The following is a 14,392-nucleotide window of genomic DNA, read 5'->3' on the forward strand; positions in this document are numbered from 1 at the left end:
AGCAATTTTGATGTCCAATGAATTAGAGGACTTTCCACTCATTTTTGTGGACTAAACAAGTGCCACCGAACAACTTCTACAAACTGTGCAGTAGTGAAGTGTTTGTGTGAGTGTTGGTGCCGATTACGATGAACTGGAATGGAAAACTAAGTCCGTAAGTAGTAAGCATTCATTGACATAAATCTGAATCTATTGCAGTTTCTTTACAAATGCCTATAACTCTGCTCTCCGTCCGAATGTCTGTTTTTAGGCTAAGTGTTGTTTTCAGTCCGACACTAATCAAAATTTTCTAGAAACTAAATTCCAAATTAGATTCATTTTAGAGAACAAAGGTACTCGCATTGAGCCTCACACACTACCTTTGCTCTTAATGAATGTTTCCTTTTGCTCACAATTTCCTCCACGAAATTTGTGTACCTTTCATTTACTCTAATAATCTCCCTCGTAAAATAAACATGAGGATACGTTCTAGATTTGTAGGTATGGAAACCTCATCTGGAAAAGAGCGTTTAGTGTGCGCTGTGCCTCTGAGCCCAGGTAAGCCTCAGTAGCATAGGCACACAACGTGGTGCCGAAACCCGCTCTCACCCTAGTGGTCCTGAGGACACACAACGTGGTACCGAAACCCGCTCTTACCGTAGTGGTTCTGAGCACACACAACGTGATACCGAACCCCTCTCCCCAGGCCCACATATCACGTGATGTCGAAAACGTCGTACCGACTCGAACCAGTGGCCCTCCACAATTGATGTTACAACCCAATTCTTTCGACAGGAATCGAACACGGACCTTTAGGCGCAGTATTTGTGATGGTGTCCATGAATACACACTCTGTTGACGTTCTAAGATTTTATCCCACGGTGCTTTCATATTACCTCTTCATGTTGTCGCTTAATGTTTAGCTCATTGTACATGTGTTTTGTAATCACATTGTGATTATTGGAAGAGATCTTACTGACCTACTCGCCTCATACACTGTAATCGGCTTACTTACTTACTTGTTGTTATTAGTGGCACAACTACGAACATAAGCATCGTATGCCAGTCTCTTGATGAGTCATTGTCCGCATGTCGGCAGACCCCAAGCAATCCCTCGGTGGTTTACTGGATGATATCCACTTGCTAGCAATAAGAAATCGTAAGCAACTCAAGAAAAACGCCAAGGAGCTTAGAGAGGCATTTGCTCTTCGTTTGCGCACTAGAACAATTTGTAAGCAGCCTTTTTCTTCCTCATCGTCATCCGACATGGCAGACCAAAATAATGGTGTAAATACTGGGAACGTATTGAACCAGAATGTGGTTCCCCCAAGTAATCAACAAACCCCACCAAACCCACCTCCACCCCCACCGGTCGTACATGTTCACAATGCAGCTTTCGCTATCCGACTTTTGATGCGGATAAAGATGATATTCAGGATTTTTTTAAAGAAATGGACGATGTTATTTTACTCAATAACATTACCCCTAACCAGGCGAAACATGTAGTAGTGTCAAGTTTTACAGGTAAAGGTAGACATCAACTTCGCGTTCTTCTTAAGCGCAATAACTTGGTAAACGCTACCTATACTGAATTCAAGGATGCTGTCATAGAAGCTTTCAAAAGCGCTAAGGACAAACTTTCAATCTTTGAACAACTACATGATAGAGTACAAGGTGAAACCGAATCAGTCCGTAACTGTGTTTACGAGAAAATGATTCTTTTGGATAAATGCGATAATTTGTCTAATGAAGAACAATGTTCATTCATTAAAAACGGCCTTTTGCCTTACTATTTGGACAGGATTGGTTTTCATGCCTTTGACGACCCGGACGAGCTTTTGGAGGTTCTCACACAAATTGAACTAAACAAAAAATCGTCTAGAATGCAGACAGACCAAAACATTAGAAGATAAAGTCAAAGCGGCAGTGCAAAAAGAGCTTGCGTCTTTAAAAACGAACTCTTTTACGGAGTCTCTTGACACTTTTGTAGACACGAACCCCACACCCACCAGTACGACTAATCCTCCACTAAACAACAACCATCGTAAAAATAAATTTAAATGCAAAGGCAAGTCTAACCATGTTATTCCATCTTCGAACGCTTCACAGCATGCACTACCCTCCACTCAGGGAAAAACGGAGGACCTAACGGCCAAAATTGATAAATTGCAGAAAGACTTAGAAGGCTTAACTCTGTCAGTAGCCTCAACCACGGCTTACACTAAAACTACCTTCTGTGAAAAATGCAGGACAGGAAGGTCATTTTAGAGGTAAACCTAGGCACACAACGCAATTTTATCTGAAGAATTAGATCACGATGTAACTGTTATCAACCATGTCTGTGAATTTGTCTTATGCGCTTATGACAGCTTCACTTACACAATTAAACTCATTACGAAAAGCTGACACAGACATACTTCTTTCTTTCTAAATTCCAAAATTTGTTCTGGAACTTCTGGAACCTGGACTCTGAATACTTTTATTACTGCACGTGGCTTTACGTCACGTCCACCAGCTTTTTGATTATCATTTTCAGCAAAGATCCTGATATAAAAGATTCGGTAATTTCAAGAAAGGGGAGTTCCGACAGATCTGGGAGTTCATGCAGTTTAGGTAGTTCATGGAGTTAGTTCAGCATCTCTGTCCATCATCATCATGGACATAACGAAAAGTTCTCTACTTCTTTCAAGTTTAACACCGCCGAAACAGTGTTTGTTCGACATAACCACTATATGACTAGTAATGGACTACTAGTCATCAATACTCTGTCTCCGAGGTAATAATTCACCAGCAACAAGAACTACATCAGGGTTGGAGCTAAGCAGTAATGAAAAGCATGGAATTGGAAGTTTTATCCTCATCAGAACTTACCAGGTATGTGTCAGAGAAATGTGTTAGTGCTAGGCTTTCTAAGTGCATAAGACGATTCACTAATAGACACATAAATTCACATTCAAAATTAAACTCAATCAAAACTCTTTTTCAAGTTTGATTTATGAGATTTAATTGTTGTACCTCTCGCTATACACCCCAAAATTATAACAGTCTCATATATCAACAATATTTACAATATTAGAAGTTTCATATATAAACTGATGAAAGCTAAACATCACTGAAACTAGTCTGCGACTGCTTTTCACACGAATGCTTCAGACGAGTGTCCATCCATTATTTTTATTTTAAATCCTACTTTCTCCATATAAGCGATTATTTTTTCCAATATCTGAGTTCTCGGCGTGTCAAAATAAAATAATTTATTTTCACTCTTGTTCTGTTTAATTATATTTTAATGCAATTGTTTCTAATAAAAAAGAAATATAGCTAACCTATTTATTATTTTGCAAAGGAAAATTTAAGATTACAATCTTCCTCCTCTGTGACGAATTCGCAATCTCTTTCAGGTCTACAATTTTGAAAGTTTTGTTATAAAGACCAATCTCCTATGCTCTAAATACTTTTAAATGTTACCTGCATTTTCTCTACTTTTAATGAAATTTCTATATAATGGACTCCATATTTTAAACTACATTAAATTTATGATTAAATATGATAATAAAATGATTTCTTTGTAGGAAGGTTACACAATTATGCACTTGCTTTATGTGTGTTGTAATTCTCTTACCAACGCTGCAGATAGCGATTTGTAATTTTGAGCAAGGGCGCATCGTGAGCTTGCGGAAGACCGGTGGTCGTTCAGAATAGCGGTACATCTTGCATATGAAGTAACTTGTGTTATCAATGCTGGCGTTGTTAATTTCAACGAAAATGCACACACGCACATCAGCTTTGTTCCGGGCGAGAGCAGCATACAGATGCATGCCTAGGCATGCACATTAGACAAAGTGCCACTGTGGATCACACGGAGACCGCATCAAGGATTAGGACTACAGCATACCAAGGATTTCAGCTACGATCATCTACAACTGTTTGTGACATGCACAATTATAATCATGAGTGTGGCATACTAGGCATTCCCTCACATATTACTACCGTACAGTCCATCCCAATCATGTCGCGAAAGAAAAGATAATTGACGCATCAACGCGTTTAGTAATAACCAATGCAAGTAATGGTCGTTTGCGAATATAGCATTGATTGGGTGAGCGGCTCCTTCTACAGTGCATCCAAGTATGTGTGGGAAGCCATAACCTAAAACGACCATTCGCCTGGGCTGTTCTTAGAGAACACATTGATCAGTGCAGCATACATCCAGATCACTACCCAAGCCATTCTGTCGCTGTTCCTCGCAACCACGAAAATGCTCCTCCAACACCCGCGTTACGTCTCTTGGCCCACACATTCACTAGATCTGCTCCCCACTGAGCATGTGTGGGATACGACTAGATAGTTTCTAGTCCGGTCTGCCTCCTGGCGACAGATCTAAACCAACTGCGCCACCAACTGAAAGAAGTGCGGAACGTATTTTAATATTTTTGCTCTAAATAAACACCTCAAACAACCTAAGGAGAAACATTCATTAATTTTATGAATTCTACTATAAATGAGTCCAACTACAAGCCACGGAACATGCGGTTTAATGTTAAGTGTTTATATCCTTCTGATTACACACAGAACTTTCTTCTGCATCGAATAGTTTACGCGTATTGAAACTATATTTCATAATTTGTTAGTATTTCTTACCTGTAACTATAGACAAGAATCTCTCTCTTCGCTGCCGCCTGGAATAGCTGTATATATGCGTCCAGCTGCTTCTATCACTGGGAACCTTCCACGTCACTGGCCACGACGGATTTGACATTTTCCTCAATTTCTTCGGACTTGCGCTTGGGTCAACATGTTCCGATGTCACTGGTTCATTCGATTCTGAGAGAAGCATTTGACCCAAAGGAGATGAAAAAGAAACACAAGCTCGTTTCTTCGCCCGTATACCTGTTGATAACTGCCTTCTACCATCACGCTGTTCATTACCATATTTGGTAGGCCACAAGGAAAGGCACTTCAAAAAATTCACCTAAAAAATTAAGATGTTATTGAAGTACAGTAACATTAATAACTAAGAAACGTAATTCCAAAAAAGAAGCATTTAGTAGATGTTCCGTCAAGATTTAAGCAGTCATGTGTTATCTCCAGCAAGTTTCATTGTTATCATAAAGGGAAGAAAGGCAACTGAAACGTGAAGCTATAAGACAAACTCAATCAATTCTGTTCGTCCTGTTAAGATGGCGAACTTCCCAACTGATGGCCTGGGTAGTATAAGGACGGCCGCATATTGACCAGAGAAAGGCCAGCCAAGCTGAGGCAAAGGGAGGCAGAAGAGGATGCAGAGAGAGAGGCATGAGTGTATTGACTGTGTTTCAGTTACAAAGCTGGAGTGGCCTTTATTACCCGATTATAAGTGAATAATGAGATCGATGGGATAATGTGAATGTGAATCCAACACTACAGGGGCCCATCATGGCGAAAGTAAAATACCGCTAATTTTACAGTAATTATGTGATATCTTCAAATAGATAAAAGATAATCCAGAGCTCGCTAGACAATATTATTTTACATGAGATATCGCTATCATGACTCACTTATCTGCTTTCGATTTCCAGCCATTTAGAAAATCGCATTTATTTTCGCGTTTGTAAATGGCTGCAAACGGAAAGCTACTAGGTGAACCGTGATAACGGTACCTCATGCAAAATAATATTGTCTAGCGAGCTCTTGTTCCACATTTCGATTATCTTTTATATATTTGAAGATATCACATAATTACTGTAAAATTAGCGGTATTTTGATTTCGCAGTGATTAGGCCTTTTAATATAGGATGTCAGTCTAAATAATGGCGCAGAGTATAAGGAGAAGTTCCATTTAAAGCAGGTTATGTTCCTTTTATTGGTAATATAATGTTTGAGATATCTGAAAATGTGATGGGATAATATGGATGGATTAATTACCAAAGGAAACCGTAACTAACGCAGAATATTACTCCAATCTTTTGTTCTGCCCACTGCAAGTCGCGCATATCAAAAACCAATCTAAAGAGTTTCATAATATCATTGTCGCAACATGACAATGCAAGATTACGTATTTCTCGCCGAACGAATATTATATATATTTTAAGTTTCACATTCAGTTTATTAACTTGATCAAGTTCTCAGTGACTAAAATCTATTCACTAGAACTAACGATACCTCTGTGAGGTGTACGATCTCAGAACTTATAACTACAGAAAACATGCTGTAGACAAGTAGGTAATAGAGACTCGGAAAACATTACTGGAAGATGGTCTTAAAAGCAGCTTTACGCTAAAAGTGTATACAGTCAAATGGAGATTACATTGAAAAACTAAAATGTATTATACACGAAAGTTAATGCAAGTGAACCTTTAAAACAAAATTTCCAGTTCTTTGGAAATATCCCTGTAGTTTTATTTCTGAAAATCAAGTTTTCTTATCGACGCTGATTACTTTCACTTATTATAACCTTTAGTACCTTACCTGATTAATGGGTAGTCCGTTTTCACTGCCACCTGGCAAACATGATAAATGATCTTGGTTCCTATATACATGACATACTTGATTGTGTTCCTGAAATTACCCAAATCATTACAGCATAAGCAAAAATAATAATAACCATCAATTACACATTTGAGACAATTATCAAAATGGTTTAACAGCAATACATATTAAATTTGATATATATATATATATATATAAACCTCACAGCAAGAATTTTAACGGTTATAAAGGATCAGAGAGGAAACCAACCATATTTTCATGATAGAACAGTAAACAATTTGAAATCTTACTAAAGTGATCACTAAATAATATTATCACTAAATAATAACTAAATCACTTTCCCCGGTTATAAACGATCTTAACAAAACGATCTCTAGTGTGGCATTAACCGGAATAAGGGTGCTCTGAAGTTCACTTACGATTCCGTGCTTTTCTATTGTGTAACATTAGATATTAATCTCATTCAGATTTGCTGTTATTTCATATATAGTCAGTGTTGCCATCCTCACACAGAAAAATGCCAAGCAAGTCCAAAAACAACTCTCTCAATAGCAGGTGTGCGTTAATGGAGGAGGCCATTAACAGCATGCAAGAGAAAGTAAGTCGCCTTGTAGATGCCCAAACTAAGTCAGGTGGGAAGCCATTATCGACGTCTGCAAGTAATAACAGTGATGTGTCTGTGATTCTGCAAGAACTCGCAGAATTAAAAGAACAAGTGAAAGACTTAAAATCTCAAGTACAGCAATTGAACGAGACAGTAGTGACTCACGATGATCGACTGGACAGCATAGAACAATATAGCCGGAGAAACTGCCTGCTATTGCACGGAATTCCTGAGAAGCCTGACGAAGATCCTACCAATGTAGCTATCGATTTTATAAAGAGTAAACTGGACATTGATATCAACATAGAACATTTGGACAGGTCACATCGTCTCGGAATGAAACGCAGAACCAGGACTGTTGCAGATGTGGTGGTTGAAGGACACAGGCCTTTAATTGTGAAATTTGTGTCATATCGTTACAGGGAAGTGGTGTGGAAAGCCAAAAATAAATTGAAAGGCAGCAAATTTCTTATCACTGAATCTCTTACTACAAAACGACTGGCCTTACTTCGCCAAGCTAGGCAAGCTTTTGGGGTCCGCAATACTTGGACATCAGATGGCAAAATTGTCATTGCTCTGGAGAATCAGAAGTATTATGTCACCTCGGAGCGGCAGTTGCTTAACCTTATTAGTGAAAGGGGGTAGGGAACTTCAACTACGCCTTTGACTGAGCGAGACTTGTACATTTGGAATAAATGTGTAGAATACAGTGTATTATTTCCTGTGTTGTGTTAATGTATGCAATTTCCTTGTGCGTGATGTGTGTGTTTCGTGTGTGTGTAATTTTTCTACTAGAAGCATTCTCATGTGTAACTAGTGTTTGGAAATCAGCAATTTTAATCACCCAGTTCTTGGTAAGTCTCTTTGATATGTTTCTTCATTTTTATGTAGCCTACATAATGAGTTTTTTTTTATATGTATCTTCTTTTTCCTTGACTGTTAACAGTATTTAAATTTTAGCATGCCTCAAATAGAAAAACTACCAGAGATAGCAACACCGATTTCAACTCCCACAAAAATATTTCGTAGCTACTCCTCCCCTAACGGGACTGAAGATCACTTTCCACCCTCTCTCTCCCCTACCCTTCTTCCCCCTTCGCCCCCGACGGCACATTTACTGCAAACAGAACTGGGTAAACCAGCAGCGGGGACAACCCTAAATGTCATTCACCTCAACGCACAGTCCCTTCTAAGCTCTTTCGATGAATTTCAAACTATTGTTCTCCCGCAAAATAGTCTGCACCTGATTTTGGTATCCGAAACGTGGGCAAAGCCAAGTTTAAATAGTAGCCTCTATGAGTTACCGGGTTATCAGTTCATAAGAAATGATAGAACGCAAAAAGGCGCTGGTGGAGTTGGTATTTATGTGAGGGATGACGTTCATACGAAAATTCTGGCTATGTCACCACAGGAATACAGCTTCTGTACTGAGTACATTATTATCGAATGCAGTTTCTGGAATAAAAAAGTTCTCGTCTGTTCGGTGTACAGACCGCCAAAAGCAAATTTTAAAAATTTTGAAGATGAAATATCGCAACACTTGCCCTTTTATGAAAATTGTTTAGTTCTCGGTGATTTTAATTTTAACATGCTGAAGTCGAACAGTGAGAGTGAAACATTTCGTGATGTTTTATCTGGCCTTAACCTGACAATGTGTGCTCTAAATCCCACTTTCCATACTGCTACTTCACATTCAATACTCGATCTCATCTTAACGAATAATCCGCAAAAAATTGTTCACTATGGGCAATTACCAATTCCAAGTATATCTTACCACGATCTAGTGTTTGCCTGCTACTCTATACATACTCCGAAGAGACAGTCAAAATTTATTTCGTACAGAAACTTAAATAAAATAAATGAAGCTACCCTTTTCTTTGATGCGGCAAATATCCCTTGGCAGGTAATCTATAACTCTCCGTCTATAGACGAACAACTTAATTTCTTTAATACCGCAATATTAACACTAATTGATAAGCATGCTCCACTCATTAAACGCAAAGTATCGCGACCTTCTTCCCCGTGGATAACTAAAGAAATTCTAAATTTAATGGCACAACGCGATTCCTCTTATAGACAATACACGAAATCTCGTAAAAATAATCCAGTACAGGCTGACGAGTGTTTTAAAAAATATAAAATCTTACGAAATAGATGTACACACTTAATTAGGAAAGCCAAAATGGAATTTGCCTCGAACCTAGCGAATAGCACTTCTAACTCGAAAATTTTGTGGAAAAAGTTAAATATATTAGGGATCAAGAGCAGTAGGAAACAAAATATGGCTAACAATAAATTTACTGCAGATGATCTTAATAACAATTTTTGTGACATTAAGTTTTTAAGTAATACAGAATCTAAAATTACATATGATGAGAGTCCAGAATGTACAGAAAACATTTTTTCCTTTGCATGTGTCAGTCCTCTAATAGTCATGAAGGCCATCAATAGAATAAAATCAAATGCTACTGGAGCTGACCAAATTAGTATTAAATTTATTAAAAAACTTTTGCCTTTTATACTAAATCCCATCACTAATATTTTCAATCGTTCTCTTATGAGCGGCACTTTTCCATCTGCTTGGAAAACAGCTGAAGTCCTAGCGTTTCCCAAAACAAGTAATATCACAAGTATTAATGATTTTCGGCCAATTAGTGTTTTACCTGCTCTTTCAAAGGCATTAGAATACATTGTTAGTGATCAAATACGAACCCATCTAATGAAATACAATTTTTTTGATCCGTTTCAATCAGGTTTCAGAAAGTACCATAGTACTGCTACAGCTGTTACTTATGTCACTGACGACATGAGACTAGCAATGGATAGAAAGCAAGTAACTGTTCTTGCTCTACTAGATTTCTCTAAAGCTTTTCAATCAATTATACATAAAATTCTCTTCCATAAATTGGCGACGAAATTCAACTTCTCCAGTAGTGCTGTGAAATGGGTCAAAAATTATTTACAGGGACGGAAGCAGTTTGTAACCGTAGCCGATACTTCTTCCGCACTGCGTAATCTCACTCACGGCGTCCCTCAAGGAAGTGTCCTCGGCCCTCTCCTTTTCTGTTTGTACATTAACGACCTTCCTTCTGTCTTACAATACTGTAAGTATCACCTATACGCAGATGATTTTCAAATATATATCTCAGGTCAACCCGAAAACTTGGACAATTCAATTCAAAAATTGAATGACGATTTGCACCGCATTTACTTATGGTCAAATGAAAATGGGTTAACCATAAATCCACTTAAATCGAAGTTCATTTGTGTCTCCTCTAAACGACTTATACAAATGCACCGTTCGAATATACCAGCAGTAGAGATAAATGGAACAATTATTCCATTTTCTGAAACCGTTACAAATCTTGGTGTAATAATAGATCAATTCCTTGAGTGGAAACCTCACATTAACGCTGTATGTAAGAAAGCGTTCTGGTCATTGCATTCACTCACGAGACTAAAGAAAATTCTACCCACTGAAACAAAGCTACTACTTGTAAAATCTCTAATATTCCCTCACCTTGAATATTGTGATGTAGCTCTATCAGACTTAAATGAAGAATTAGCGTACCGTTTGCAACGTATCCAAAATGCCTGTATACGGTTTGCCTATAATCTCAAACGATCAAATCATTTAACTCCATATTACAGAAAGCTGGGCCTTTTGAAACTTGCCGATAGACGTGATTTGCATCGACTCACACTTCTCTTTAAGATTTTGCGCTTTCAACAACCTTCCTACTTATTTCAACGATTGCAACCACTAAATGCTTACCACGACCACAATACAAGATCAGGTGTAAATAAACTTCTTTCTCTTCCCCCACATTCGTCAAAATTCTACTCGAATGCGTTCTTTGCATCCACTATCCGTGCGTGGAATGACCTCCCATCCAACACAAGACAATCTCAGTCAATCAAGCTATTTAAGAAGTCGGTTGAGCAGATCCTCCATAAGTCTACTAAGCAGAGGCTTACTAATATCTAAAAAAAAAAAATGCTGGTTTTTATACTTCCTACCTTTTATTTCTTTTGTTCGCTAAATACATGTGATTACACTATGTAGTTATTTGAAGTAATCTAAGTAATCTATGTGTGCATGTGATGTGATGCGCGCGCGCGCGCGTGTGTGTGTGTGTGTACGTTTGATTGGAGTGTTTTATATATTTTATTATTTTTATTGTATTACTAATTATGATACTATTGTATTGCATGGTCAAGTGGGAGACAAGGCAGGAGCCTTAACTTCGCCATGTAAAATAAGACTAAAATAAAAAATAAAAAATAAAAAAAAATTAATATCTAGAGTTATTTTGATTTTACGTTGTAATAAATACACAAACTCATTCAACATACAACCAGACATAAGCTACTAATAATCTAAGAATTACCTTGGTTTGCGTCAATATTTTTAATGACCATGCAGCTTCCACAGAAGGCTTCCTCTTCTTAACCCATGCAAGATGATAGAAGCAACATAATTTTATATAAGCACCAAGAAGTATACATTAGTGCCACAAAACGTGCCATGATTAGTAGCAGCGAAAGTTTCATTATTACCTTTGACAAAGATAGAAGCCTTTTGTAGACAATCTACTATAATTTAATTGACGCAAACCATAGTTAAATCCTAAATTACAATTTAACTGAGTCCATTTATGTTGTTAAGATACATCTAAGTTAAGAACTAGACAAGATTCATTACCATTTTTTTTTTATTGTTAATGCATTATTTAAAGAGCAAACAAACACAAATTATCCATTTTATGAATCGTTCTCTACATATGCGAAAACAGATTTAAAAAACAAGAATTTTAGGAATGATCTACAAAAATGCATCAAAAGATTGCGATTTTGACCAATAATTAGTTTTTGGGTCAGGGGACACAAAATTTTTGAACGGCCCCTAAATCGAGTTTTCGTATTTTCTACGGAATAAGCACATATACTGAGTTAAATGATAGTTTAACTATACTACATGTAGTTTGGTTTTGGCTATATTACATGTAGTTCTCCAGATATTATAAGACTTACAGTAAATTTTTTGACTGAAATATAATGGATCTTTTGATCCAGAAACACTTTATAACATCATAAAGAGAAACATTTAATTGTTTAATTATACATATAAAGTGGAAGACGTGGTACAATAATTATACGCTTAATTAACGTATGGAGTTGAAAGTAGCCCTTATGTATTTACCCAAGTGATTACTTGATCATGAAATACACACATTAAGTTTAACATCAGTGCACAACGTGCTAAGAAATCAGAACAAATCCAGGTGTAGTGCTCCCAATACTACGTAAGAGACGTGAGCTACTGCCACACAGGAAAAAAAAAAAAGGTCCACAAAAGAATCTAAATATTTCTTACCTTTAGTGTTGTTCTTAGGAACCATGATGAAACTTACATGGCATCAGAACAACCGGAAAGAAAATTCGGACAAAGCAACAATATTTAACACTGGTTTAATAACGATCTGCTTATATAATAATTTTATCTCTACGAATACTGTTGACAACATATAATGTGTAAATAAAAGGATAATTATATCTAAAATTTATTTTATCACGGATATATCTAGTAACGTAGTAGTAATATTGGCATCAAAACAAGGACATCATCTGATAATACAATTGGTTATGATATTTGGGGTGCCTTTTCTTACCTATTCAAAAGAGCACAAGCCGAAATTACGGCTTCCAAAAATAAAAGCTCTGTTTTTAAGTTAAAAAAAAATCTGTTCTTAATCTTTAAACAACAATGAAGCCGAAATGAAATCTTTAACGTCCCACGATTATTTTCTTTAGGCTAAGGGAGATGATGATTAATTGGTGGAATGAAAAAGTGGGAGGAAACACGAGTACCCCAAGAAAACCAAGGACACGATGTTGTCAACCACAAACTTACTTGGCTGGGGATCGAACAAGGGACCCCACCAGAGGTGAGCGCTCTATGATTGAGCCCCGTGACCCTCTTAATGAAGCTGAAGCTGTTAGAATGAACTCGCACATTAAAAGATTATATTGAAGAGTCAGAAACGCATCTCATATATATATATGTATTATGTAAGGACAAAAGAATCCTGGTCTGAATCTTAACAAAGGCAACTTGGAATAAAATGCAATTTCTAGTTGAATGTACGACAATTATGCCCTTTAGGCTAAGGGAGACGGATAATTAATGAAAAACAATTACTATGAAATAACTAATGGGAGAAAACGGGAGAACCTCCTGATGTCCACTACAAACTAACAAGGTCCAAATCGAACCAGGGACTTCATACACTAAAGGTGAGAGCTGTATCAATGAGCTAGTGCTCAATAGAGGCAAGCTGTACAAGAATAATCAAGTGTCGTGTGGAACACCACAAAAGACTACTGATTAAATGATACCACATAGATTTATTTTTGACACAAATTTAATTCAGCTCATTATTATAATTTCGGTGCAATAACTTACTAAAAGTTTAACTATAGGCTAAAGAGATATCGATAGTTTATTTTATTTCTATTTATTTAGAGCAAACAAAAATGTTCATTATTTTAGAGAATCATAGCCAAAGGTACGGAGGAATTACTGTATAAGAATTCCAAATAGTGCTTAATGTAAAATTACTAGTGAAAGTGTTAACAAATTTGTACCGTATGGAAAATGGGAGAACGAAGTATTAGTTTGTGGGTACTTATGACAAGGCAAAAGCAACAGAAAATCTATTGAATAAATCATATTACTCGCAAGTACATGATAGCACTGATTGTAATCTCTAATTAGCAACCATATACTAAAATTTGCATTATTTCAGTGATACACCTGCATTATTTCTGGTGCATGGAGTCCTTGGTTCGATCCCAGCTTGCGCCAAGTGAACACCGTGTGCGTGGGTTTTCTCGGGGTTCTCCCATTTTCTCCCACTTTCTTCATTTCTCATCATCAGTCTCCTTTAGCCTAGCCGACATAACCGTTAAACGTAAAGCTTAAAGATTTCATTTCATAGAAGTTCTGCGAAAGTTTAAATATTAAACCGTGAAAATTTTATTGCCGATAATATCGAGATATTTGCATATATTTTTATACCGAAAATTTTTTCTATTCGATCCCTCTATACCACAACGATTGATACTATGTGATTTGATGTTTGCAGTAGAAATTTCAATAAAACCCGCTTAAGGAGATGCGCGTTCTCATGGAATATTTCAGCCATTATTAGATGACAGATATGTCAAGTTTGGTTCAAATGAATATTTGTAATCACGCATCACTTTATTTTCTTAAGTTGTTATAACTCCTATTTATTAAAAAAAATAATAAAATAAAAAAAAGTAGAACTACATTTT

The 14,392-nt window shown here is 36.9% G+C and overlaps 1 protein-coding gene across 1 annotated transcript in view; it reads right to left on the reverse strand.

Moving 5' to 3' along the window:
• LOC145665917 (uncharacterized) overlaps nucleotides 1-14,392 on the reverse strand; it is a 41,382-nt gene that overhangs the window by 12,988 nt on the left and 14,002 nt on the right. The window contains exons 3-4 of the mRNA XM_081733022.1: nucleotides 6,427-6,516; nucleotides 4,621-4,951 (exon numbers count right to left, since the gene is read on the reverse strand). Of these exons, the coding sequence (XP_081589148.1) occupies nucleotides 4,621-4,951; nucleotides 6,427-6,516 (421 nt within the window). The remainder of the gene's footprint in view (nucleotides 1-4,620; nucleotides 4,952-6,426; nucleotides 6,517-14,392) is intronic.

This window comes from Thermobia domestica, chromosome 12, assembly GCF_964235325.1.
Source record: "Thermobia domestica chromosome 12, izTheDome1.hap1.1, whole genome shotgun sequence".
In the NCBI taxonomy this organism is placed as follows: domain Eukaryota; kingdom Metazoa; phylum Arthropoda; class Insecta; order Zygentoma; family Lepismatidae; genus Thermobia; species Thermobia domestica.